Source organism: Branchiostoma floridae, chromosome 11 (assembly GCF_000003815.2).
Source record: "Branchiostoma floridae strain S238N-H82 chromosome 11, Bfl_VNyyK, whole genome shotgun sequence".
Taxonomy (NCBI): Eukaryota; Metazoa; Chordata; class Leptocardii; order Amphioxiformes; family Branchiostomatidae; genus Branchiostoma; species Branchiostoma floridae.
In genome coordinates, this window is record NC_049989.1 from 3583454 (window position 1) to 3610541 (window position 27088).

The 27088-nt window shown below is 41.2% G+C and overlaps 2 protein-coding genes across 2 annotated transcripts in view; one reads left to right on the forward strand and one right to left on the reverse strand.

The window, feature by feature from the left end:
• Window positions 1-8146: 8146 nt before the first annotated feature.
• On the reverse strand, window positions 8147-17173 carry LOC118425698 (acyl-CoA dehydrogenase family member 11-like). Its single transcript, XM_035834738.1, has 13 exons — window positions 16794-17173; window positions 16119-16351; window positions 15569-15668; window positions 15162-15279; window positions 14533-14675; window positions 13710-13859; window positions 11998-12192; window positions 11483-11623; window positions 11017-11109; window positions 10404-10549; window positions 9897-10030; window positions 9244-9310; window positions 8147-8804 (listed from the first exon to the last, which is right to left on the reverse strand). Exons 1-13 carry the CDS (start codon window positions 17052-17054, stop codon window positions 8687-8689), a joined length of 1899 nt encoding a protein of 632 aa, XP_035690631.1. The 5' UTR covers window positions 17055-17173; the 3' UTR covers window positions 8147-8686.
• A 311-nt stretch (window positions 17174-17484) lies between these two features.
• The window catches only part of LOC118426133 (THO complex subunit 5 homolog), a 14764-nt gene continuing 5160 nt past the window's right edge, over window positions 17485-27088 (forward strand). Inside the window, exons 1-11 of the mRNA XM_035835393.1 lie at window positions 17485-17744; window positions 18349-18498; window positions 18886-18953; window positions 19759-19902; window positions 22428-22503; window positions 22845-23030; window positions 23709-23841; window positions 24482-24703; window positions 25493-25604; window positions 26018-26119; window positions 26573-26713. Coding sequence (XP_035691286.1) covers window positions 17628-17744; window positions 18349-18498; window positions 18886-18953; window positions 19759-19902; window positions 22428-22503; window positions 22845-23030; window positions 23709-23841; window positions 24482-24703; window positions 25493-25604; window positions 26018-26119; window positions 26573-26713 — 1451 coding nt within the window. The 5' untranslated portion in view covers window positions 17485-17627. The remainder of the gene's footprint in view (window positions 17745-18348; window positions 18499-18885; window positions 18954-19758; window positions 19903-22427; window positions 22504-22844; window positions 23031-23708; window positions 23842-24481; window positions 24704-25492; window positions 25605-26017; window positions 26120-26572; window positions 26714-27088) is intronic.

The window sequence follows — 27088 nt, forward strand, 5'->3', positions numbered from 1 at the left end:
CACATACCAAATATCACTTCAATCCATTCAGCCGGTCTTCAATTTGCTGGTTTCTACATACATACATACATACATACATACATACATACATACATACAAACATACATACAAACGCTACCCAAAACATAACCAGCTCTCCGAAAGTAATTATGACAACACAAAATAGAACAGTAACCTCATACCTGTACAAATTGTTCTGATTATGCAAAGACATTCATTCACATCGCCAAAAAATTTGCTGCATTATGTACACCAACAGAATAGACTAATCTACTCACAATGTTCATAATCCAACCAACCACTACATGTGACTAGATAACATATGGACTTATACACATTAATCATTCAAAAAGAACGATCTTCCATAGAAATTGTTTATTTGGCGAAGATATGTGTTCGAGGAACTCTAGTTACAACTGGATTTGATCTATAAGGCCTTGCGGGACCGTTTGACACAGGGTGCCGGTTTTGCACGTCTTCTTTAGGGAGCAACAATTTCATTGCCGGAAACGTTTGAAACACGGTGACGGTTTTAAACCTATTCTTCAGTGAGCGACAATTTCATTGCCGAGATCATTTAACACACGGTGACGGTTTTACAATTCTTCTTTATGGAGTAACTATTTCAATGCCGGAAACATTTGAAACACGGTGTCCACGCTGGTCCGTTGCTAGGCTATTCTTCTCGTTGCTATGCTAATAGGCCACACCCACAGGCGGGTCTGAAGTGCCGCACGGCATATATACAGAAAGCAGCAGAAGTATTTCCCAAGATTACGATCGATTAGTTTATGATATAAATCAACAAAAGTACATACATGAAAAATGAAAATGTCAGCCTTGAAACGACGTAAAACTCAAAAAGTGTCAGTGCAATACAGTGGTTAAATCCCCGCGTTCACGGGACGTGGCAAAAGTCACTTTCGGTCGCCGAACTCTGAACCCCACCGACTTTTTTTTCTCATTTACGTTGGAATCAAACATTTATACCCTTATCTAAGCTCAAACTTTCTAAAATCAATTTCTACTGTGTAGTTTTTTATGTCTGATACATTTAAAATCCTGTTCCTATTTACCGATGCTTTTTTCTCCCATAATTCCTGAACGCACCGATAGAAAAACAAATACGAAAACCAAGATGGCGGGCGGCTTTTGCTCTTTCAAATGGAGTAGCTTTTGTTTCATTTTATCGGTAGGATCGGAAGATATCGGTCAAAAAATGAAATGTGCACTTTATTCAGAGTTTCCACGCTGAAAAAGAGATGTTTTGAAGCTATAATGAGGCGGTGTTGGCATAGATGACAGAGCCTTATTAGCACCCCTTTGTCTTCGCGGGCACTTTCATGCAAATCATCTCTTTGTGCCTGTGCTGGGAGCGAGGTTTTCAACTGTAAATCAAAGTCTCTGAAATCGTTTGGTGTGTGCATTCAGTACTTTTGCCCTGTAAGTTACAAGCAAGGAGTTTTGGTCAAAGCTGCCATTAGCTACTAGCTACTAGCACCATATTGAATCTTTTGCCGGCGAAACCCAGCATAAATCGTCCAACTTCACCAGCGGCGAGCTGATATTTTTTTGATGATGGAATATCTTTGGGTATTTTGACCATAAGATGGACAAAACTATACTGAAACTCCTGTTGGTTTTGAGTCAGGCAACGAATTGGTATTGTTAAAACGTGCTAAATAAATGTAATAACAATTGAAACCAGCGGCAGGTAACGCATATGAATAGCGACGTTGACACAGGGGAGATATCGTAACATAAACATCACTACGGCCCGCCTTTTAAATTTTCAACCAATCACGGACAGTTTCCAATGGCGACAACAGTGATTGGCATCTAATTATCATCAATATTCATGTCCCACAAGTGGGGATTTTTCATGCCCTTTTGGACCATCGTGGTCGGTTTTACACTTCTTCTTTGGGGATCGACAATTTCATTGCCGGAATCGTTTGACACACAGTGCCGGTTTTACACTAAGTCTTCTTCTTTAGGGGATCGACAATTTCTCTGCTGAGATCGCTTGACACACATTGCCGGTTTTACACTTCTTCTTCAGGGAGTAACTATTTCATTGCCGGGATCGTTTAACACACGGTGACGGTTTTACACTTCTTCTTTAGGGAGCGACAATTTCATTACCGGGAAACGTTTAACACACGGTGACGGTTTTACACTTCTTCTTTAGAGAGCAACAATTTCATTGCCGGGATCGCTTGACACACATTGCCGGTTTTACAATTTTTCTTATGGGTTGTAACTATTTGATTGCCGGGAAACGTTTGACACACGTTTGCCGGTTTTACACTTCTTCTTTGGGGAGCGACAATTTCATTGCCGGTATCGTTTGACACACGGGGCGGGTTTTACACTAAGTCTTCTTCTTTAGGGGATCGACAATTTCTCTGCTGAGAACGCTTGACACACGTTGCCGGTTGTACACTTCTTCTTTAGGGAGCAACAATTTCATTGCCGGGATCGTTTGACACACGTAATCGGTTTGACATTTCTTCTTTAGGGAGCGACAATTTCATTGCCGGGAAACGTTTAACACACGTTTGCCGGTTTTAAACTTGTTCTTTAGGGAGCGACAATTTCATTACCGGGAAACGTTTAACACACGGTGACGGTTTTACACTTCTTCTTTAGGGAGCGACAATTTCATTACCTGTTCACCTGCCATTTTATCTGCGGGTTGAAATGAAGTCTTCCCCTCTCTGCAAGATAGATAGAGTTGGGCGGGATGTTATGTGAGTAGATGATTCGATTGCCGTCGTGCGTCACTCTATGTGGGATGAAGAAGTGGCGCCATGGGGCAAGTTCTGTCACGGCACATTTTCACTCTGTGTGTCCTTCTTGAAAGCTTCGTCAGAACATCTGGGTTTCAAAAGGATTCGGAATTACGGTTGAAATAAAGATATTTCTCTTCAGGGTATGAGTCTGATTAAAGCTTGAATCCCACCGAACGGCGCAAAATTCGTGTCAATTTTCCTGACGTGCGACGCATATGCGTATAAAGCCCTAACGAGAAGGAAATTGAAAATCGCAGTGTTGAGACTGAATTAAAACAAAATAGTGTTCATAATGGAAAAATTAATCACAAGGAAATCGTCATTGAAATACGAGGATGTTCGTCGTCTTGCACCCATTTGCGCCCTGTTGCCATGCAAAACGAATTAAAATTCGCAATTTCCGGCGACACTTTAGCACCGAATGGTGACAGCTTGGGAATGCTTTTCGCAAGTTAGAACAATAAAATGACATATGTCTGCTTATTTGTGTGAGTTTGTGTGTGCGCGCGCCTGCGTGCGTGTGTACATGTGTGCACGTGCGAGAAAATTGGTAGATCAAGCACAACACGTTTGACCTAATTCCCCAATAATTCCAGACTCATCACCGATCGATTAGAACACCATTCGGGTATCAAAAAGCTATGCCATGCCAAGAAAAATGCTGCTGATGTTACTGCAAACTGCCCATATCCTCGCCACGAAAGTAATTCCAAGATCTTCTATAGTGGCATCTTCTCTGGATGGTTTTTAAGAACGCTTGCAGGTAACTGGGCAAAGGTTAGGTGTGACGGGTCGTTCAGTGTAATACAACGTTAACCATCTGCTGCTGCGCCGCGCGCCTGCGAATCTAGTGTGTTACGCCGAAGGGCTGTTATACCACCTATATAGATACAAAGCATCTAGATGCAAACCAACGCATCTGCGTTTGTCAAACATGTGTGAAATATTCACCGCGCGTCCTACTTTCTTCACGCACCAGATACTCCTTTTTAATCCTAAGTAACATTAGCTAGAGGGCACCGGTCATAGAATACGTGCATAGAGACCTTGAAAACAGCCTAAGTGCCTAAAAAGTAGTCACACAACTTCATCATCATTCGAGTATGACGTTAGTTCCTCCCCTGAGACACTGTTACAGGGTTACTCTTGAGTACAGACCCAAGCACTTGAGCCAGCTTTATCCTCCGTCCACGACTCATGCTTCATAAAGATTAGAAAGAGAATTAAGGGACATCGGTCTAAGTTTTGCACTCCCGAGTCTCTTCTTTCCGCAACTACCGTATCCAGCCGTAATATAGCTCCCGAGTCTCTTCTCTCCTCTCCGTAATTGCGGAGAGGAGAGAAGATACTCTTGAGCTATATAACGGCTGGATACCAGGCTAAGACGACAGCCCCAAGCGTCAAACCTCTGCACATTGAAGAACCCAGCACACTCATCAAGAAGAGTACGGATGATCTGGTGTGATTGGCCAAACCACAAGCCGTACCAAAGCTGCATTGCACTATCACTTGAAAAAAGTACAAGGCTTCACCTGAATTGAGAATGACTGCTATGTATCTTTATCCTCAACATTATTCATAACATTCAGCACCAAGGACAGGTGTTGTTCACGGGCAGGCCCCAACATCCGCTGACGTCATACATAGGCTCTTACTGTTCCCTTAAGGATAGACGGAAATGCCTTCCGAATGACAACATCTGTTACAGATACCTCCTAAGCATCCGTATATGTCATTGTTAGTAATATTGTTAGGCAACATAGTATGCCTCTCACGCAACGGACGTGGACTGCACTTTTAAATCTCCGTTTGCGAATCCAAACCGAGAGGGGGAGATATAGAGATAGATAGATAAATAGATGGATATATAGTGAGAGAGCAGGGAGAGAGAGAGAGAGAGAGAGAGAGAGAGAGAGAGAGAGAGAGAGAGAGGGAGAGGGAGAGAGAGAGAGAGAGAATATAGTAGAATGTTGGCAGGTAATCTGCAAAAACTGTCTATTACTCCTTGGTGGTTTGCCCGTTATGCAAAGGAAACAACTTGAGTGTGTGTGTGTGAGCAGCGCTGTGGAAACAACTAGCAGCAAGTCATGATCAGTCATATGTGAGATGGTACACTTGAAGAAAGTTTTATTTTGTTTATTTGTTTATTTATTTGTGTTGGAGAATTTAACTATAGTAAATGTTAACACCACCACTACATTCACAATCTGATGTCTCCACTATCAACGTATTCTGACTTTCGATTGTTTCTATTCACATGGATGTGTAAGGAGTAACGTTATGTCCAGTTGGAAGGTATACCCATCAATACTGAAGTTTTCAGCATGCGATTTATATCTTGCAAAAGCCAGGTAGCTAGCAGTTACTCAAGCAACTGGATATGATTATGGAAACGGTCAGACGTTTCAGATAACATCAGTTATCTTTCGTCAGTGTCACAAAGCTTTCAACCTCCTTGGGTTTTGTCAGAAATCATTTGACATCCAGTTCCACCAAGGACCCCATGTGTTTCCCGGATCTTTTGCCCCCTACGTCTCTGACACGACGGTTCCATTGCGCTCTCTATCTGCCTACGCAAAGCCAATTGATATTGGCTGTTGTACACGCTCGTGCTATGAAGACTCTTCATACGCCCTCTCCACTCTGCCAGACTCAACATCAATACCTGTATGCTGCAGTCCATTGTGATTTTCAGATTCTAGAATACATCGACTTTAAAGCAATGCTCTCATAACATAAGCGCTTTAAAGTGCTTTCATAACAGAAGGCAATGCCCATTGTGTATTGTGTGCCCTTTTTGTTGTTATAAAAAATGCTCTTTCATTGTATTAATGACCACGGTAAAACAGGCAGAAAACCAGCAGGACCGTGAATTGATGGACATGACCGTAGAACGCATCACATTTAGAGTTGCATCACGAATTTCACGACGGTGAGTGGACTAAAAACTGAGCGTCTATATGGCAATAGAATACAGATACATCATTCTCAGATCCACTTCAGGCCTTTTTTCTTTTTACGAAAGTCTTTTCCTGCTCATCTCGACAAGTTCCTGAATACCGTTGAAATAAAAGCTCAGTGTTTGTATACTAGTATTTATGTGTTTGTCATTAATAAGTGGCCGGACGACGTTTTTTTATTATTGCAAACTACACATTGATCAAGACCATTGCTACTAATTGAATAGAAGTGCTTTCTTAACATAAGACTGAAAGTCTTTGGCTAAAGTATACACCATTTTTAGTTCAGTATGCTACAGAATGTTACTTAAATTTATGAAGCCATGGAATTCATTAATCCATGGTGCCTAGGAATGGCTCAAAATTGTCATGCTCGGCTTAAGCCTGCCATTAACAGCGCCCTTGGGCCTAGGAAAATAACTGTTGTGTTTCCCATTACGTTCTGACAAATGTAGAATCCGTACTTAGGAGTTCTTTAACGAATTAAGACTAAAATTTGAATTTTGAACATGACATTTTGCTTATACAATTATAAATTGCACTTGCACAGTTCTATAATACAACAGAAATGAGGAAAACGTGTTGGCTAACGAATCTACAACGTTTTCATTGCTCAGATGGTATGAGATGGTAAATTTAATGTCCCTTGCCAACAGTCAATCCAAGAAAGGCTAGGGCGGTGGGCTTGAATAAAGTAGTTCTATGCGGCTATAGCGTCTTTTCTAAAGACGTGGTGTGTGTACGGTTGGCTTAAGGTTGTTCACCACTATTTACCTACAAAGAAGGCTAGGGTTGGCAGGATTTTTGAAAGGGTTGACACAAGACGTTTTTCTCCTTGGCCTCACTACACTGCTGTTTGCCTCAAAACCTTTGAGCATCAAAGCAAATTCACTCAGATGATGTGAGATTGAAAATTTCAGTCCCTTGCCAGCAGTGGACCAAAAAAGGGCTAGGGTAGGCAGGGTTTTTGAAAGGGTTGGTTGGGTACTCAAAAACAAAATTTTTCTCCTTGGCCTCACTGCACTGCTGATTACCTCAAAACATTTGAGCTTCATAGCAAATTCACTCAGATGATATGAGATTAAAAATTTCAAGTCTCTTGCCTGCAGTGGACCCAAAAAAAAGGGCTGGTGTTGGCAGCACTTTTGAAAGGGTTGGTTGGGCACCCAGAAACAAAACATTTTTCTCCTTGGCCTCACTGCACTGCTGATTACCTCATAACCTTTGAGCTTCATGGTATAATTCACTCCCTTGATAATCCTAACAGGGGGCATGTCGCTCGGGTGGGGATTATCCCATCACCACATCATGTGAAGGGGCGATTTTCTACAAGAGTGCAGACTGCACCCTATTTGTGAGGAGTTATCAGTATAGTAGTAGGTAATCACTGAAATAGATGGAGCAATTTTCGTACCTGCACTTTCCCGCACCCAGCACATAATTCAAGTCTGCCAACAGCTCATAAAACCAATGTTTTAACGACGTTAGGACATGCTTTGCTAACATTTACAACACGAAACACTGTGGCTACATCTTAAATCAGAACCAATTTGTGTCATCCTACATCAAGCGTTCCTCCCTGTGATTGCCATTAAGTAAGGCTGTGGGCATCTCCTGGAGTGGAAACTGCACCAAATGAAGCACAAATGAGAACACAGGAGACTTCATTCTGCCTCCGGTGCTACTACTGCTTTCAGAAGGTCACTGCCCGGTTGAAGGCTTTATAACATTTTATAACATAATACCCCTGGGAAATGAGATGTCTACCTGTAGATATACTTCTTACAGTAATGGGTTTTCCTTGGTGAATATCGGAAACATCAAAGTACATGCACACCTAGGATGTGGTGTCAGGCTTTTAGCTAGGATTTTATAATAGGGGGTCCAAATTTCTTGGTGAGTTGCGGTAAGTGATATAGGCGCCACTATTGTATGGGGGGTCTGGGGGCATTCACTATCTATGGTGCAAATTTCTTGAGAATTTTAAGTTAAAATGGTGTATTGTAAGGTATCACGAGGGGAAATATTCCTGTCAGAGAGGTCACAGTAGAAGACTGTGACCACAAATGACACAGTGGCATCTCTGGTCAAACAGAATTTTATGCTTGTCAGAAGATTTGCTCCCCAGTGTAAGGGCAGCTAGTGCATCCATTTCCTTGTTATCTTAATAAATGCACGTCCAACTGAGCCTGGCTAAAAGCCTGCGTGGTGTGCTGGTGTCACTCTGATATGACTGTAATGTTTATTTGATATCCTACGCATAGACGCATGTTTGTATACATACATACAGACACACACAAACACACAAATACAAATAGACACCAATACACACACACACACATGTACATTACACAGACATGCACACAAAACAATTTTAGGGACACAAACAGCTACATGTACATTGTATATGAAAAATCAAGAGGTATTTACATTTTCTTTACCTGCAGATTGTTAACCTAAAGCATCGGGAAATTTCATTTATGATCAGAACACAGCGTAAGCAACAGCAAAAAAATGTAATTTACACATAGAGCTTTCTTTAAAAAATACTGAAATTCGGAATATTGAAGTGCAGGGTGCAAATTACTTACATTACCACTGACAATGGATACTGAATAATTAATATTAAGGTCGACAAAAATAGTTTATTGATTTTAGAGAGAGATTATCTCTCATGTAGCCTATCTCTTTTACCTAAATCCTCTTATTCATAATGCTTTTTATCATCAACAACTATTGTTCACTTTTCCTTGCTCCCTTTACCAACACCTCTTTGACCAACATCTGCCATCTATAAATTAAATGTAAATCTGCCCCACATTGTTCTTACATATACATTTGTTATAAAATCCAAAATTCTAATATACTTTCTGTTTCCAAATTTACAAGTACATGTACAGAAATTTAATTTCAAGTCTTTGATCACAGTGCCTAAGCATCCCTCTGGTACCCCTCCATAACAAGAGAAGTGTCCTGGGCCACGCCTTCTTTACCATAGCAACCAGACAGGTCAGAGGTCACCACTGGACACAGATCCTGCTGGCACCACCTGGGAAATACCACAACGGATGAAAATTTGACTTCAAAAAGAAAACTTTATCTAATGATTATATCAGCAATACAGATCATAAGTTATATTGAAGAACTTGTATTGTTTTATCCTATTTGATGCTGCCTGACTGCCCACATCTTTCCTCCCCTAGCAAGATGCTCCATAATTGCCCACATACTGTAAACCTTAAATTACTCCACCATGAATTCATTACTCCAGGAATATACATTTTCAATGTATCATGCCTCAGAATTGGTTCAATCACAGACACAGATGAGTTTACGGTACTTTGCCAGAAGCAAGGGGCTTTGGATAATGCTTTTCTCTTCATTCATTGTATCTTGAACTTATCCACTGGCTTGGCTTTAATAATCAGTCAGAAATGTGGTCCATGGTATGCAAAAAGAAAAAAAAGAAGAGAGTTGTAACATCTGACCTGACTGCTGCAGTGGTGTCTGTGGGTGAGGCCTGGTCCCAGCTGGCATGTTCCAACATCAGTGTACCTGGCAACAGGTAACACAGGTAAGAAATCACCTCACATTGAGTGGGTGTGGTCTCCTAGTTTATAGTTGTCATAGAGATACAAAACCAATTGTAGCTCCCAATAATAATCAATTTATTTTCCAGGGTCGGACAAGTCCACTAGACCCATTGTCCAGGGCAAGTGAAAGTGCTGATTGGACAATTCATGCCCTACCCCCCACTCGCCCAATTGGACAAGATTTTTCCTTGAGTGAGATTTTGATATACTTGTTACTTTTCACAAATGAAGCATGTACTACTAGTATCCTCCTTAGATTAAAAAAATGTGGTGCTTCTAACAAATTTTTTGTTTGTCCTTGTAGTTGTTAAACCAATATTTCTTTATTGTGTGATTTCTATGTCAGATGTGTTGATGCGTATAAACAAACAATAAGTACATTGTGTAAAATTTAGTACTACAAGACCGGCGAGTGCCTACTATTACTACTACTGTGTTGTTACAAACATTGTGATGTAACTTTCTCCTTGGCACAGGAGGGTAGGATTGCACAAGTGCAAACTAAATGCTTGAATCCTATAGGATTCTGTAACAGCTGTGACACGTACCTATGTAGATTCTAGCCAGACTGTAGGAGAAGTCCCTGGCTGCCACCTCCAGTGTGCCTGGGTCCTGACTGGCTGCCTTCTGTGCAAACCCAACAGTCTTCTGAAGGGCCGATTCCACAACCTGGCAGCTTGGTCTGGAAAGAGGGTAGAACCGACCTTTTAAGAAGTAGTGCAAAATGGCTCTAAAAATTTCCCCATACAACTTAGAATTTAATTGCATGTGCATCAACAAACATATGAAAAAAAAACAATTCAGCCAAGCAAAATGTTTTTATTGAAGTGCAATAAAATATTCATTCATTTATTCATTCATTATGAATTATGCACTTCAAAGTGTACATGATGGTCTCCTATAAGCTCACTAAGTCAGTTCAGGTAATGATGTGGTGGCAACATAGAATAGTTTCCCCACTATCTTATTGAGCATTAGCTGTAATCTGCAATCAGAAGGAAAACTGCTAGGTGGAAAAAGGTAATTACGAATTCAGTTAAGTGACGATATAGTACCTGAGAGTATCTTTTGCAGCAGCCTGCTTGAGACGAGTGGTTACATCAGAGTAAAACGCCTGCAGTACGGCACCCTTCGTCTTTACCAGGCTGCGCAGAACATCGTGAGACAGAACGTTGGTCGTTCCCTCCCAGATACTCAGAACCTGAGAAGATAATATCCAGGAGTGGGATAAGGAAGAAAAGTGAACACATCACATAACGGCAATGAAAACAGGTAGACAGTAGCATGTGTAGTCAAGCAGTTAATGACCCTGTCTGTGGACCAAGAGGTCATGAGTTTGAATCCCGCCTGTTGTCACTTGGCTGACTGAAAAAGGTCTTAGTAGTCTGTTCATTGTACATGTTGAGAATTTCCCTGGTGCAATAAACCTATATTTACTATACATAGTGTTTGTCTTCTCTGTTACAACAAGTGGAAGAGTAGCTCAATTGTTCATAGATCCAAACTGGTTCAAGATCAATTGCTCTTTCAGAGTTCAAGGGATTTCTTTATGCCCCAGGTTTGTATCAAACAGTCTATTGAATTAACAAAGATACTATCAGTCTATCAATTAGGATTTTACCATGGTCATTACTGACTGAAGGAGGGCATATATTATATAATATATACCTGTGCATCTCTGAGGAAAGTAGGCAGTCCTGTATCCTCTATGTACCCCTGTCCTCCAAATGACTCCAGACCTTCTGAGCACAAAGCCACAGCCTGCAAGGGAGTTAGTTAAGAACATTTACAATGTAAGAATTCTAACATGTGGAAAGATTATATTGGGTTCATCCAACTAGAATGATAAACATATACATATAGAATAGTTATGTGTTTGAACCTTGTGTGTTACCCTCAGGCTGAAGGGTGGTTGTGCTGGCTATGCAAATACAGAACAGATAGGTATCAATGATAGTCCATAATATGAGGAGGCATGATATGAGATATGAAAACTGAAAGTTCTGCTTCAGCTCTGTAAAAAGCCAATAGGGCGGCCCAAATTTAAATTTCCAGTTTTTGCCACAATTTATCAACAATGTGCCCCAAATATGCATAACCTTCTTGACAAAGGCAGTTAAGTCCAGTAACATACCTGTTTAGCTGTGTAGAGTTTCGTGAGTGGAGTGATGAGTCTCAGCATCAGCTCATCCTGCTCGGATGCCATCTTACAGTCCTGTAGTCCCAGCAGTCTCCCCACCTCCAGAACCAGCAATGTGGCACCTCTGGTTTCTGTCTGGAAGGAAAACATCAACAAAAATTGGTCACTTTCATTCTAGAGGCTCTGGAAAATTTGAAAAACCAAGGTTCAATTGTCATGGCAATGGAGGGGGCACTTTTACAACTGTTACTGTAAAACTCTCACCTGTACATCCTGTCAGAGGTTTAACACAAAAACTACGTATACTCAAACTGCTTTTCAGATTGATTTCGAAAATGACTATTGGAAAGTGACCGGTGATAACATGTCACACTCAAATTTGTACACTTCAAGCAGCCAACACTAGAAAATCTTTTAGTTTTACACGAAGTGGAACTTGGCCATAAATGGTAAGGATGTAAGTTAGAATATAGGAAGGTACAGAATGTAATTCATTTCATGACGAGTACCTCCAGCCTAGCCAGTGTCTGCATGTGAAGAGGATGTTCACAGATGAGTTTTCCGAACACCCTCCTCCGGGTGCTGTAGTCACGTGCCAGGTTTAACAGTCTCCTCATACAGCCCGATGCCATTAGAGAGTTGTGGATACGGGTGATGGTCAGCATGTCCGCTATAGCTGCCACTCCTCGGCCATCATCTGATACCTGTAGAAACACAAAGCATAAATGTGGTGTCTGATAAAAACTGGTCTATGTAGACAGGTGGTCCATTCCTAATGCTTGTGTCATTGGGGAAAGTTATGTGAAGAACCACCAATAAAAGGTGATATTGTGTTAGTTATATAAAGGTGGTTACTTGTACAGGTTTGAGAAACTTTGTGAGCACAACTTGGATTTGAATATGAAAGGATTGAGTGTAAAAGAGTTGTAAGAATTTTTCATGTCATCATTAGAGCTAAGCTGCTTCTCCTGCTTTTAAGATTGACTTATTGTGGACAAATTTCTTAAGAAATTTTCTAAAGTGTAATTACTGTCATCTCTTGCCATTCTTCCTGTCATCACTCAACTAGTTTCCAGCATTTTTTTCACAAGGAAGTTTTACATACAGAGTAGTATAATATGTAAAAGTCTGTCTCAAGGACTCATCCCTCTGTCCAGCAAATTATGCAACTTTGCTTGTTGGGTCAGACAAAAATTTCATCCCATCTGTCCAAAAAAATCTTACCTTTCTGACTTAAAATGACAAGCCAAAAATGACAAACAAACAAAAATTAACAACGTGGGCTAAAAAAACTGACAGCAGGGGTGCCTAAGCATTTGCACGAACCCTATGAAATTCGTACGAATATTATGTGATACACACGAATCACTATGCGAAAACGCACGAATATTATGAAATTCGCACGAATCACTACGCGAAATCGTACGAATTTTATGAAATTCGCACGAATCACTATGTGACACACACGAGCCTTATGTGATTTGCACGAGCCTTATGCAAAAACGGCGGCCGGGAGGAGGCATGATTTTGAGCGTTTCTACCCGAGATATTTATATTTCAAGGCATGGAATGGACATTTACCGTCGCAAAGATGTATTTGATAGCCTGTGAGCTACTGTTTAGCTTCATTTCGGCGTGTTACATCGTATTTTCAGTCGCCGAAGCGGCGAAGCCGCCATCTTGAAAATCCCGCTCCGTTTGTCACGTGACCCCGCCAGTGGTTGCGCAATTTCGCATAAGGATCGTGCAAATCACATAAGGCTCGTGTGTGTCACATAGTGATTCGTGCGAATTTCATAAAATTCGTACGATTTCGCATAGTGATTCGTGCGAATTTCATAATATTCGTGCGTTTTCGCATAGTGATTCGTGTGTATCACATAATATTCGTACGAATTTCATAGGGATCGTGCAAATGCTTAGGCACCCCTGGACAGGGACAGAAAAGGCTTTGAGTGTGTATTACTTTTACTTTTGAACAATGTTTTTCATAGTATACATAGGTATAGCATTAGTAATGCTTTGAGTGTTAGTGTATCTTTAGCTGTAAGTGACATTAAAAGTGTAAACAGTCTTAATGTAATGTGTTGTTTTATGTAATACATTTGTCTAATGACTCCAGGAAGACTAGTGATGCATAGTATTCCCGTTGTACTCACTAATGGAGATCTTTCAGATAAACAAATGAACAAGACTTAGTGTGAATCATAGCTTGACCCACCTTGTGTGCAACAGCGCCATCTAGCAGGAGCTCCCCAGTTGGCAGCTGCCTGGTTCCCAGCTTGTTCTTGAGCCGCTGCACCTGGATGTTGTTCAGCTGACCACTGCTGTCCCTCGTCTCAAGGTAGAACAACGACAGGCCTCGCGTCCCCTAGTAGGGGAAGCATATAGCAAAATTTATTAATAACACTGTTTACTAATACATTGTATAATGTTATACAGATGTCACCTGAACGCTTTTGATGATGTTAAGCTAGCATTTGAAATCCTGCCTGTTTTTCCAATGTAAAAATAACACGACAATTCAGCCTTTTTAGCTGCAAAAGTTTTAAGTCAATTCATCATTCCTGTCTGTCTACAATGTACTGTTACAGTATCTGAAAAGACAGTGTTGTGAGTTGATAACATTACTAAAAAACATTTGTGGTCATCACATGCAGACTGTACCCCACAGTGAAAAGCATATGGGGGTTCTGCAAAGTTTCTAACATATGGCTCTCTCAAAGCAGTTGGATACTCTCCTGGTGGACTACCAGTTAAGTAGAAGATTACTAATACATTGTATACAAGAAACAGGATAGTAGGCTCAGATATGTGCAGTCCACTGACACTTATGTCTGGATTTTAACTCCTGAACTTACGATCCAAAATAAAAGTTATTAGCCACAAGACCACTTTACTTTACCAGACAAAAAGCTTACTCGATACAAGATCTTATGGTTGATTCTAACTTGATATACATATTTATCATGACCTTATAACAGGGAACAACGGACGCTAAACCGGATAAGTGAGTGAGTGTGTTATACTTATAAGTCACCCACCTGTACCACCTCTCCACTGCTGTCCATCACCCTGGCCAGAGTCAGGGTCATGTCAGCATCAGTAGCAGAGGAGAACCACTTGTACCCGTACAGTCTGTGGGTACCATCCTCCTGCGGGACTGCAACTGTCTCTGTACCATTGGCTGAAAAGAGGCGTAGACTGTCAAATACTACGATCTAACATGTCTTCATAGCCAACAAACACTCACAAGTTAATACTGGCAAGAAGCAAGCTGATGAGTTTCCTCTCCATATGCTGGCTGTTGTGCTCAGAACAACCATAGGACAGCACAGCATTGTAACATCATAGGTACATAGAGCAGATCAGACATCTTGTACTCTTATAGTGCAATATACCATGTATGGTTGTATCAGGATATCGAATGGCCAAACAACGCACAGCATTATGACTTCACAATCTATTCAGAATTCTGGTCATTGCAACCGGGATGAGGACAATCTACATTTAAGTTTACCAACTCGGCCCAACACCCTGGTCAACTGGGCTTGGTTAAGGTTAGGATGTTAGGCTGAGTTGACTTGGGTGTCAGGCAAAGTTGATCTATTTAGCCAAGGGCCAAGTTGATGTCAAAATAAAAGAACCAATGAGTCCAATATTCATAACTTACCCACATCAGACCCCCCTCTCCTCTCTGTCATCCACTGTCCTGATGTCCAGAACTGTGCAGGGTTCCGTGACACCAGGTGAGGGAAGGCTGTCTGCATCAGGACACTGTCTCCTGTAGACTATGGCAACAAGGAGAGCACAGGCAACCATTCAAATATGCTCTTAAAAAGATTTTGTAATTCCCATTCAAAGATGCTCTTGAGATGATTTTATCATTCAATTTTACAATTCTTTATCTACAAAAGTTTGACACTTACTTTGTCAGCAACTATAAAAGTAGCCTGAGTACCATCCTCTGTAGTGACCGCAGGCTCAATACTTTTGCGTGCTAACCACATAGTTACTTGGGCTACTTGAGAAGTGATGCCAGCACTTGTACTGTTGTAGCTTTAGAAAATCTGATTTTACCTCAGCCACCTTTGTAGCTCCATCCGTCATTGCAAGGGGGCATGAGTAAAGCCCTGACGCTGGGTTGAACATGTGGAGCTTGGCCACTTGGTACAGTCGGCTGGGAAGGACACGGGAGAATGATCAACACTCAAAACATACATTCACTCTCACTTAAAGTACCACAGTGGTCGTAGGGGCTCCACGACATCCATCAATAGTGATCTTTGCCCATCTCGTTCTTTACACAACATGTACCATTAGCAACATCAATTAATCAGATTTTTTCACCTTGTAACAGGGAGGCTCTGAGATTTGAACCCTGAATACTGTGACTCATAACATAAGGCAGCATTGTTACAAAGCTTAACACAAACTTAATTCTAGAGGTTACTATTCAACGGCTAAAATTTCATGCATCGCAATTATCTGATCACTGTGCAGAGGACAGCAAGAACTTTCCTCACACAGCCAAAATCAAAATCCATGAACTACCACTTTTTCCCATCCACTAGAGTTATCAATCGCAATATTAAATATAGAGTATGGTTGATGACCAATGTTTGAATACCTCCACTGGCCAAACTCCCTCTCATACGGTATGGCTATGATCCCCTCCTGTGCTGAGATGTCGTGTAACGTCCTCCACGCCTGACATGTCACCACCTCGTCCGTCCTCCGTCCCCACGCATCGTACTGCTGCAGGTACGGCGGGTTCAGCTCACATTCACGGCCCAGGTCCCCGATGTCGGTGGCAACACGGTGGCCAAACTGCTTCAGGTCTGGGGTGATGGCTTGCAGTACCTATAAGGGATACAGCAATGTATGAAACCTCCAAGAAATAAAAGGCTCCTTGATATGCTCCAATTACTCTTGACATTTCACTAAGGGGTGAAGCAGCCATCAGGCTTGCATTTTATTGGCCAATACTGTACTTACTACTTAGTATACCAGGTCAACCTCTACTCTTCACCATAAATATATGTTGGGTCCTTTTCCATGCATAGGTTTGACACTTGAGACTATCCCAACTCTTAATTTATTATTTTCAAATCCATTTTTTATTGTTCTACTTCTTCAATCTCGCACCATTTTAGAGGACGTTGGCAAAATTATCAAAGGAACATTTTGTCAACATTCTCGTTCATGTCAAGGACACCCCTGGATTGGCTGGAATGTTGCAGGATGATTTAAGGTTGAGGTACCTTTTATACTTCTCTATTTACCTCTTTACTTCTTTATTTACCTCTTTCGGCATGACTCTTTTCAGGTAAGATCTCAAGGTCACATCCTCCAGGTAGAGGTTGGCGAGTCGCGGTTTGTCCTGGAAGAAAGGCCCGACTTTGGCTCTGGCAAAGGGAATCTTGGACTGCAGGTCAACATTTCTCTCGCTCGGCTGCCCCGCCTCCTCTGCCCAAACACTCTTGTCCCGTGCAGAAAGGACAGCTGTCGTCGTCTTGGGTGGACAACATCGCAGCAGAAAGCCGCTCTGCTGTAATCGCAGCATTTCTAGGCTTGGTGGATGACTAAAAAGTCATCAGAAACGCCACCAATTCTCCTCAAACTTTCTGTGTTGTCCCCGCGCTTGCGTCACAACTTTCTTCCCCGTGAGGCGGGTCAATAACTAGTGATAGACAGAAACAAGCTCAGCATTTGGTGAAGCTGTTTGTAATTTGATTAAATGCACTTTTCTTTTGTTCAAACCCGTTATTCAAATCATTTTATCAATTAAAAATCTTATCATTTAAATTAATGTCTCTTTTTGCTATGATTATCACGTAATCTTCAGGAAAAATAAGATATCTGAACTGACATTACACAACATACGAATCAGCGACTATGTGTTCATTGACCTAGTTAGGCGATGCCATTCTAATATTTCGGGGGAGATGATAACTTTCTTTGTCCTCTACTATTGCAAATACCTGACATATTTGATTGAAAATTTAAGTCTCCAGTCCATATTTACTTCAAAACTGCATAGGCAAGTTTGTTAGATAATCTCCTTGTTTCCTGTCGCCAACTTCTGGTGTGAATGCTTGCAGGAAAATTGTGAACTGTTTATGCAGATGAGGAGAAAATGGCGTCCTCCGCGGGAAAGAAGCGCCCGATGGTCCGCGTGTCTCGGACGGATTCATCCTCCAATCTGACCGACAAAGACTCTAAGAAGCCAAAGATGGATTCTGGAGATCGCCAGGTACCTCTAGAATCCCAAATTATTTTCTTGCTGTGTCCTGCCACTTGGTTGCAAGAGGCAAAGCTGCTTCAAGGGATTGTGATGTATGGGGAGGGGGGCAAGTTTGCTAAGATGCCAGCTTTGACTCGTCCTTAATTTACTTGCTCCTAACATATCTGAACAAATCATCACTATACCCAGGAATCAGCAGGATGGTTTCTCGACATCTCACCACCAAGAGGAGGCCTGTAATCCTATATAAACCCCAACCCTAAACTTAGGTCTAACTCAAATTATTCTAACCCATTCAACAACAACATAACCCTTAATAACTCTAACCAACATTGGGCTACAACCTGATTCATCCTTGGCATGGTACTAATTCATGTGGTGCTGAGTTGTCCTGAGACTTTTGGAGGAGGCTAGCCTGAGTACCATCCTCCTTCGTGACCGCTGGCTCAATCCTTTAGCTTGCTAACCTCCGGTTACTCCGGAAGCTAGGATGGTATTAAATCAGGCTACTAGTAGAAGAAGGCCGTCGTGTCGTTCCAAAGTTGGCTTCTTCACAGTTTTTTCTTGTTGCAAACAAGTCTGAAGTTCCCAATCCCTGCTGTTCCCCCCTCAGGGTGAGCCTGCTTCACTAACCAGTGAGGAGGAGGAGGCTGCCCAGAGGGACCCAGCCAGGGACGTGAACTTGTACAAGACCGCCTGCGACGGGATCCGCCAACTCCTGCAGGAGATCCAGGAGATCAGGGGCAGCGGCAGGAAGGATGCTGTATGTACAGAAACAACATTTCTACCAATAACTTCTTTGTATTATCAAAATAATATTACAAAGCTACCAAAAGCCTGTTGTGTATGTACAATGTTTGTTTAGCTTGCAACAGATACATTTGAATCTAGACATAGGGAAGTATATTCACTTCTAAATGAATATTCAACACCCATAACAAAGTCATATATAAGATGTCTCAAAAATTTGACTGCCACTATACTTTTGAATGCAGTGAAGGCTGTTGTTTTGCCCTATGGATCTAGTGCTGCAGGGTATTCTACATGTTTGAGTATAATGCACTACACCTCATGAGTTATCTATGAAATTAAGTCTGTATGGCATATTGTGGATAGGACTTTTGGTCTGAATCTGTTTGCCTACCTGCAGGCTGCTGAGATTGCGGAGAGAAAAATCCAGGCCAGCATGCACTTCATCACTCTCAAAAAACTCAACAGGTCAGTCCTAGAATGTTGTACTGTAAATGCAGAAACTTTCGCTGTGGTTTAATGTTTGCGGTTTTCATGGTGCCATGGCCACTTCACCGCGAAGTGCGCAAACTTAAAACCACCGCAAACATTTTTTCATGGCAGTAAGAGACTACAGTGCATGGTGCTACCACAAACTTAAAGCCACTGCGAAAAGTTCTTTTTCCCGTTACCACGAAATTAAATCCCCGGGAACTTAAATACAGTTACAGTACCCACAGTTCTTACATTGGTAGAACCTTGGCAAGGAGGTCCTTTTTTTCAGCATTTGTTGGTTCGTTTTTCAACAGGTTAAACAGAAAACATTTTAGTGATTTTCCATAGTCAGGAATATTTTTGATAGAGTGTGAGGAAAGCTGTCACTGACAAAAGGCAGAGGTTCTACGTAAAACATCAAAAGACATCCAAAATCATATCCAGTTGCCTCAGTAACTGCTCTACATATTTTTAAGTTAGCTATGTGAGCCACAGCTGTTTAGATGGTATAATGATTTTATACTGATTGTACAGGTTTGGTACACATGCGGTATAAGATGGGACCAATGTGGGGAAAAGTGGCCCACCTCAAGACAACAAACTACCTACTGCACACCCACACCCCCAACATCACATAACTCTAACATTACTTATCATCATCAGCAAAAACCACTTCTGAACTCTGACCTGACACATAACAGTGTGGCAGATCTGTTGGCAAGACGATGTTGGCCACCTTAACTGAAGAAGAAGAGGATGTTGTTGATTAGGTGATTTTATTCTATGTATGAATGCACAGATTGGCCCACATGCGGTGTAAGAAGGCCCGCGACACGACCCACGAGCACAAGCAGAAGGTGGACAGCTACCACCTGCAGCTGCAGAACCTGCTGTACGAGGTCATGCACCTGCAGAAGGAGATCACCAAGTGTCTGGAGTTCAAGTAAGTCTTCTACACCTGCAGGGCAGGGCTCTAGCCAGCATCCGTCCTTTGATGGAATTTTGAGGCTGGGGACGGACAAAAATTTTGCCCATTCCATCCTCTTGTGATGGACAAAAATTGGTATGTAAAGATATTGATTGAACCAGGCTGAGTCTACCAGCCAAACTCAGAGGATTAAGACACTTTGAAGACCCCCAGCGAAGTGGGTGTTGGCTCCCCTAGCAACACATAGCAATCACCTTTGACCCCAAGTTTCCCAGATTTCACCCATTGTTCGATAATATCCCCCTCCCCACCTAGTGTGAAAACATCCCAGGAAGGGTGCCACCTTGCCAGGTGAGACATTACCTGGCACCCTGTAGGGGTACTGTCTGGGAAAGCAAGCAGGGTGTGTATTGGGTGTAGTGTTTCCAGTGTGTTAGAATTAATTTGAATGCCACTGTTTGAATTATGCTGTCATCATGAGTACAAATAACCTTGAAAATAGATACAGTACAGCTGATTTAATAGTGTCCAGTTTCAATCGTTCGTATCCCACCAATTATACACAGTTTTGACATGATCTGATTTCGACTAACACAAGAAACTGTTTTCAAATAAATGCCCCAATCCCTCCCAAGTCTTACCAGGGCTAAGTAAACCCAAACAACTTGACCATGTTTCCCCCAAAGAAGGAGGTTGATTATTTTGACCTCATTGCTTTTAAAATAGTAATGCTACAGGAAGTATCATAATGTAGTATGTCTATAGTCCGGCCAGTATGCTCAAAAACTATTGTTAGGTTAAGAATTGTACATTGCTGAAATGAGAAGGACATTCTGCATTACTGTTAAATGTTTAACAAATCAGACAAATAGATGGTAGTAAATACATCAGTAATCTATTTCAATTTTGTTTTTTTAATACAATGTGTATTTTAAAAATCTACGTTACTCAAATTGGTTCCCTATTTCATACTGTCCCCTTCTCCCACATTCTTATATACATGTAATTTCAATTGTCCCTAGAACACCTTGAGCCCTGTACGATATGAACAATCATTGACAACTATGATAATACAAATACATACAAAAAATTTGTAAGGAGTGAGGAATAATTTCTTGACAGTCACAGTCATTATTTTTGCCACCAAATCAGACAGATTTTGATTAAGACCAAATGTGGGTTACTGCCCAGGGTCAGTTTCTTCTCAGCCAAGTGCATTAACTGTTACTTTGATACACAGGTGAAATGGTTTTAATCCAACTTTCTTGGAATTCTGCTATATAATTGTGTGTGTGATACTTCAATGCTTGAAAGTTTGTTTATTATTGATCAACAGAACCCAAGCTGGCTGTCTGGCTTGGCAGGTAAAGGTGTGAAAGCTGTGAGCTCGCCCATTGTTCTCCTCAGGTAGACTAGTACCCTGCTGTCAGGCACTAAGTCAACAAATTACTTGGCCATATTGTTCCTCTATCCAAACAAAAAGATCACATTTCATGCTAGGAATGAACAAAAGTTGCAATTTGTCATCTTATTTTTTTCTTAAAAGCGCAACCATATGCAATGTTCTTATTTGTCGCAAAAGACATGCTGGGTAAGTAGACAAGTTGTACTTTAATCTTCAGGTGGTCCCATGGTTGTGCATATTACCACTTCCCTGTCAGGCTGCCATGAATATTTCACATATGCCATTTTTAGAAATATTTTGAACATATTAAAGAATATATGTGTTATAATCATACTAGTGGGGCTGGGACCACCTGAACATTATAGAGTGCTCTTTGCTGAAAACATACATACCACATTTGTGTCAAAAATATGTTCTGGGGTGTTGCGCCGAGGGCCTAAAAGGTATAAAATCTAGCTGTGCTTATCATATTCATATCTTAATATCAGTGAGTCTTTCATGAAATCCATATGGTCTGAAAATATGCTATTGGTCTGTAACTCCACCTCCTGTTGAAAATTCTGAAAAATACCAGCCCAGTAACTTTCTACAGCACATCAAAGTTGGTGGATCAGTTAATTAGGCGGAAGGGTGAAAAGTGTCTTAACTCACTGAGAATTTGCCACTCAAATTAAAGGAAATAGCATTTCAGCTGGTCTACATTTTAAAATGTTCCTGGGAGAGCTCAGCATGCCCGGACCCCTGTGGACCGTCCCAATCAATAGGATTGACATTCCAGAGGACAGAAAAAAATTGGAGGCTGGCTAGAACCTTGCTGCAGGCATGGAAATATCAGAATACCAGAATGTTTGTGTTGATAAACAATAGACCAATCCCACAACTCCAACCTCTTCCATCAGAACCTAGAAAATAAAAACATACAAATGCAAACATTTAAGGCACAGTCACTTTCTCATTGGCACAACTGCTAATGCATTGAGATGGACAGCCAGGATTAGTCTTCTAATGCTAACAATTTCATACTTTATATTGAGCTGTAAAACAATAATTTTGGGGAAACTGGTGTCTTGCCCTCAATTATGGAAAACTTTTAAACTTTAGCAGTTTAATATGAATGATGTTTACATATTCACAGATCCAAGGATGAGGAGATAGAGCTTGTTGAGGAAGCAGAGTTCTACAAGGAGGCCCCAGAGGAGATTTCTAAACCTGTAAGGACTTTCTTTATCATAAACCCATAATATTATGTGATAACTGTGGAGTACAGCAGAGTAGATTTCATCCATGTCGGAATGTGTGTTTTCAGTTTGGACTGCTTTTGAATTGATTCACTCTTTTTTCTGGAATACATAGAATGCTAAAGACTACATTTCATGTTGTATATACATGTACTATCACAAGTAGTGTTACAAGCAAACAGTTAGATAAACAAAACATCTGGAGCTACGCTATCACTATAACTATTGTTTACATGCCTCTTCCCTCTCCTTTTTGATAAAACAAGACATAGTGTATACAAAGTCACATAGTTTTTCTGATGAATGTACACCAGGATGTGACCCAGCAGGACCCTCACCAGTTGACGCTGGCTCGGCTGGACTGGGAGCTGGAGCAGCGGAAGCGGCTGGCGGCAAAGTGTAAGGACTACGAGGACCAGAAGGAGGAGATCTCTCAGGAGATCCAGACTCGCCGGGACCAGCTGGACAGTCTGCTGCCCAGACTCAACACTGTGCTGGAGGTAACATTTGTTATAAACCCACTATGAAACACCATATTAAGACTTAAGTACTAGAGATCTCCCAGGAGATCCAGACTCACTATAAAACACCATATTAAGTACTAGAGATCTCCCAAGAGATCCAGACTCGCCGGGACCAGCTGGACAGTCTACTGCCCAGACTCAACACTGTGCTGGAGGTAACGTGTGTTATAAACCCACTATGAAACACCATATTAAGTACTAGAGATCTCCCAAGAGATCCAGACTCGCCAGGACCAGCTGCACAGTCTACTGTCCAGACTCAACACTGTGCTAGAGGTAGTGTAATGTCAGGATAGAACTCTTTTATCAGGATGCATTTCCTTTTCTGTTGACATCATTTATTTTTGCAGACTTAATTTTGCAGTAGGAGTGGAAAGGAGGTTTTCATGGAGATTTAATTTCATTGTTGAAACAATTCTGACATAGAGTAGTGTTACGCTAAAAATGCAAAGTCGCAGTGTCATGTATGTGTGGAAGTTTCACTGCAAAATACAGACAAAACACAGAAATCAAACCACTGCAGACATTTCAAGATTTATAACTTAGATTATAACCTACAAATTCCATCTACAAAACTGGTGTGTTTGGTCACATGGTTTCACCAGAAATGTGTTAAACATTCAATGGGATATTTTTTTTTCACTCTCCCTGCAGTCTACCAAGCCCCTCCAGGAGGCGCTAAAGATGCCATTTGACGAGGTACGTCAGCAGCACAGGATGGCCCAGTTCCTACCCAGGCCTCTCTACGTGCTGTATGTCCAGTCTTCAGCCTACCAACAAGCATGTGGTACGTCATTTTTCTAAAGACCATTGGTTTTCTTGATCATAACATCATGTTCTGTGCATGTCACATACAAGGGGACATTATAAATGGGACTGCCAGCTAGCGGTCACGCGATCGTTGTACGATTTTAAGGCCATAGAATTTTTAAGCAGGCAGTGACAGAACCAGGCCTCTCTAAATGCTGTATGTCCAGTCGTCAGCCTACCAACAAGCATGTGGTACGTCACTTTCCTAAAGACCATTGGTTTTCTTGATCATAATATCAAGTTCTGCATGCATGTTACATAAATTTTTTAGAAGAATGTTAACCTTTTATGTAAATGTTGGCAAAATTTAGCTGATTCTGCCAAGCTGTTCATTTTCAAATAAACCATCTAATAATATAAATACAACAACACATTGTAAATGGGACTGCCAGCAAACATTTTTGACAAATGCTTGTAAAGGATTTGCTAATACAGATTTATTGACCAAGTCTTAAACACTGAAATTGCATAAAAGCATTGTCATAATGTATACCTTATTGTATGATCATCATCATCATCATCCGGGCGTGCTGGTTGCACGGATGGCCATGACTCTCTTCCTCCATCTTATTGTATAAATTAAATGAATTAACCTAATATCTATTTTTCATATACAGATCCTGCTCTGACAGTGACCATAGAGGGAGATCTGGATGCAGCAAAGTCCTCCGGACCGTCCACCTCAGCTGCTCTGGATGTGGACAGTGACTCTGACGATGAGGAGGGGACCAAGGAGAAGTCTCGGCGCAGACGGACCATCAGTGTCGACCCGACCGACAGACGGGGCAAAGTGCTCCACAAACATCCCCTGCAAGTTAACATCACCATCAAGTGTAAAGGTGTGGGAAGCAGTCTTTCTGCAGACTTTGAGTGCAGTAGTGTTTAGTGGGCTTGTTGTCAGCAAGAGCAGTTTGGGATCAGAATGTTACTGGTTCTAATCCTGACCTATCTGTCTGTGTTCTGTTCTAAGCTGCAATTTTTATTCCACTGGAAATAGTTGAGATTCTTATTAAAAGATGTTCAAAGTCATTATTTAGGCATTTGGCAACACTGGTTGGGACTAGAAAAAAATGTTGTGTTTCCTGTTTCAGTCCTGAAAAAATTAGGGTCCACCGTTGATATGTAGGGATTATCTTTTCTTAAATCTTTCTTTTTAAAAATGGCTCCATTTTTCTGCACTGACCAATGCTTGATTCCACCTTAGTGAAAAGTGACAAGATATCATAAATATCAAAATCTCACTCATTGAAAAATCTTACTTGCCCGATCGGGCAAGTAGAATAGGACATGCACTTGCCAATCTGCACCTTTACCTGCCCTGGATAATTGGGCTAGTGGACTTGTCCAACCCTGCCTAGGGACAGAGAGAGAGAGAGATGTGATAATGTATAACATTGATATCTCTGGTCCTCTCCTCAGACGGGCCCACCCTGGCCTAACCTTTTTGATCTAATGTTTGAGTGATGAAAATGTTTTAAAATCATTGTCCAAAATGTTCTCTCCTTTTCTGTTGAAGTAGAAAATTGCCAACCTTAATTTTCTCAGGACTGTAACTGTTACTGGAAATGCAAAATTGATTGTCTTAGGCCTTATGTTATAATCTATAAATCAATATCTCTGGTCCTCAGATGGGTCAACCCTGGCCCTGACCTTCCACTACCTGCTGACCCTGCAAGTGGTGACGGTCATTGTCCAGCTCCAGCCGGTGGCAGAGGCCATCACGTCTGCCGTTTCAGGAGGGTAGGTCATCAAACTCATCATAATAATAGTTTATTGCAAATTCATGCCAAGGGCTGATTGCAGGTAACATGAAAGGGGACAAACATACAAATAGTGTAGAACAGTATAGAATATGTCTGCTCTAGTCTAAAAGCTAACTCTAAACTGTAACGTGTTGGTTTCGACTTCTTTTCCTCAGACGGTGGAATACGAAGGATCCCACCTTTTCTACAATGTGTGGGTTATGTGATGTTCTGAGGAGGGTAGTATATAATAAAATATGTCATTTACATATAGAATTTGAATGTCATTTTCAAAGTTCCGAGGGCAATCGTGATATAACTCTCACAATATAGCCACATCAAGTGAAAATGTTTGGCCTTGGCTGTTGTAATAATACTATGATTATTAATAGTGTTTGTGATGTGTTGCAGGGATTTGCTCTCTCCATCTTCCTTACTTGGCTGTCTGTTTCCTGGTGACCATGGCAACACCACGCCCAATCCTGCTAACCAGTTTCTGCTGGAGAGGGCAAGGTAAAGACTACAGTCTTTTTATCTTTATGGAAAGGAAACACAGTGTTTTGCTCTGTTTCTTTTGTTGCAAACAAATAAGGTCAATGACCTAGACCAGATGATTATGGCTGTCACCATGGTTACTTGTAAAGAAGTAGACATCCTCACAGAAAGTAGCAAGTGGCAGGACAGAGCTGGAAGGGCTGATCACTATGTATATGCATATGCATGTGTTTGAGTGAGAATAAACAGAGCTGTAGCTCGTTAGGCTTGACCATGTGAAGGTAACCATTTTGTATTTGCTTGCGAATGCTACCTTCAAGTCTTAATTTTAAAGTCTGCTTGTTTCATATAGGATGGAACAAGTCCACGCATACTTGAAATTTTGATTGTAGCTTTCTATTGAAACTTCAAAATCCTCAACTGAGTCATTCCAAGAAAAAGATAACATTATTGGGGTTTTTTTCCTAACAGGATTGAGGACTTTAATGAGTGTGTGAAGGAGGTTGGGAAGCCTTATGTGTGGGCCCAGCAGTTAGCAGGCCTGCAGTTCCTCAACACTGAGGAGGTAGGTCTTCATGACATTGTCATCATTATAACTTTAAGAGTAATCTGGTTAGATGAGTTGTCATAACTTTATACTTAAGAAGTTTTCATAACTTTATACTTAAGAACATTAACTATATTGAAGGCATACTTGAAAGTATTGTACTGTAAGCCAAAATGTGCATCTAGCACAAGTGATACTATAAGTTTTTTGTTTATTGGGACTTAATTTTGATGTACATGTACAACAAGAAGGGAGTTTTTCACAGTTTTCCTTTTACACAATTTACCTTTGAAACAATCCGGTAGTATGTTTGTAGTACCATAGGATTACAGTGGAGAAAACACTGCAAAAAATGCAAAAATAAAACCAATGTGAATGTTTCACGATTTGCATAGCTTTGTGCCCCTGTAGCTATCTCTCCACTGAGCTTACATGTTGTT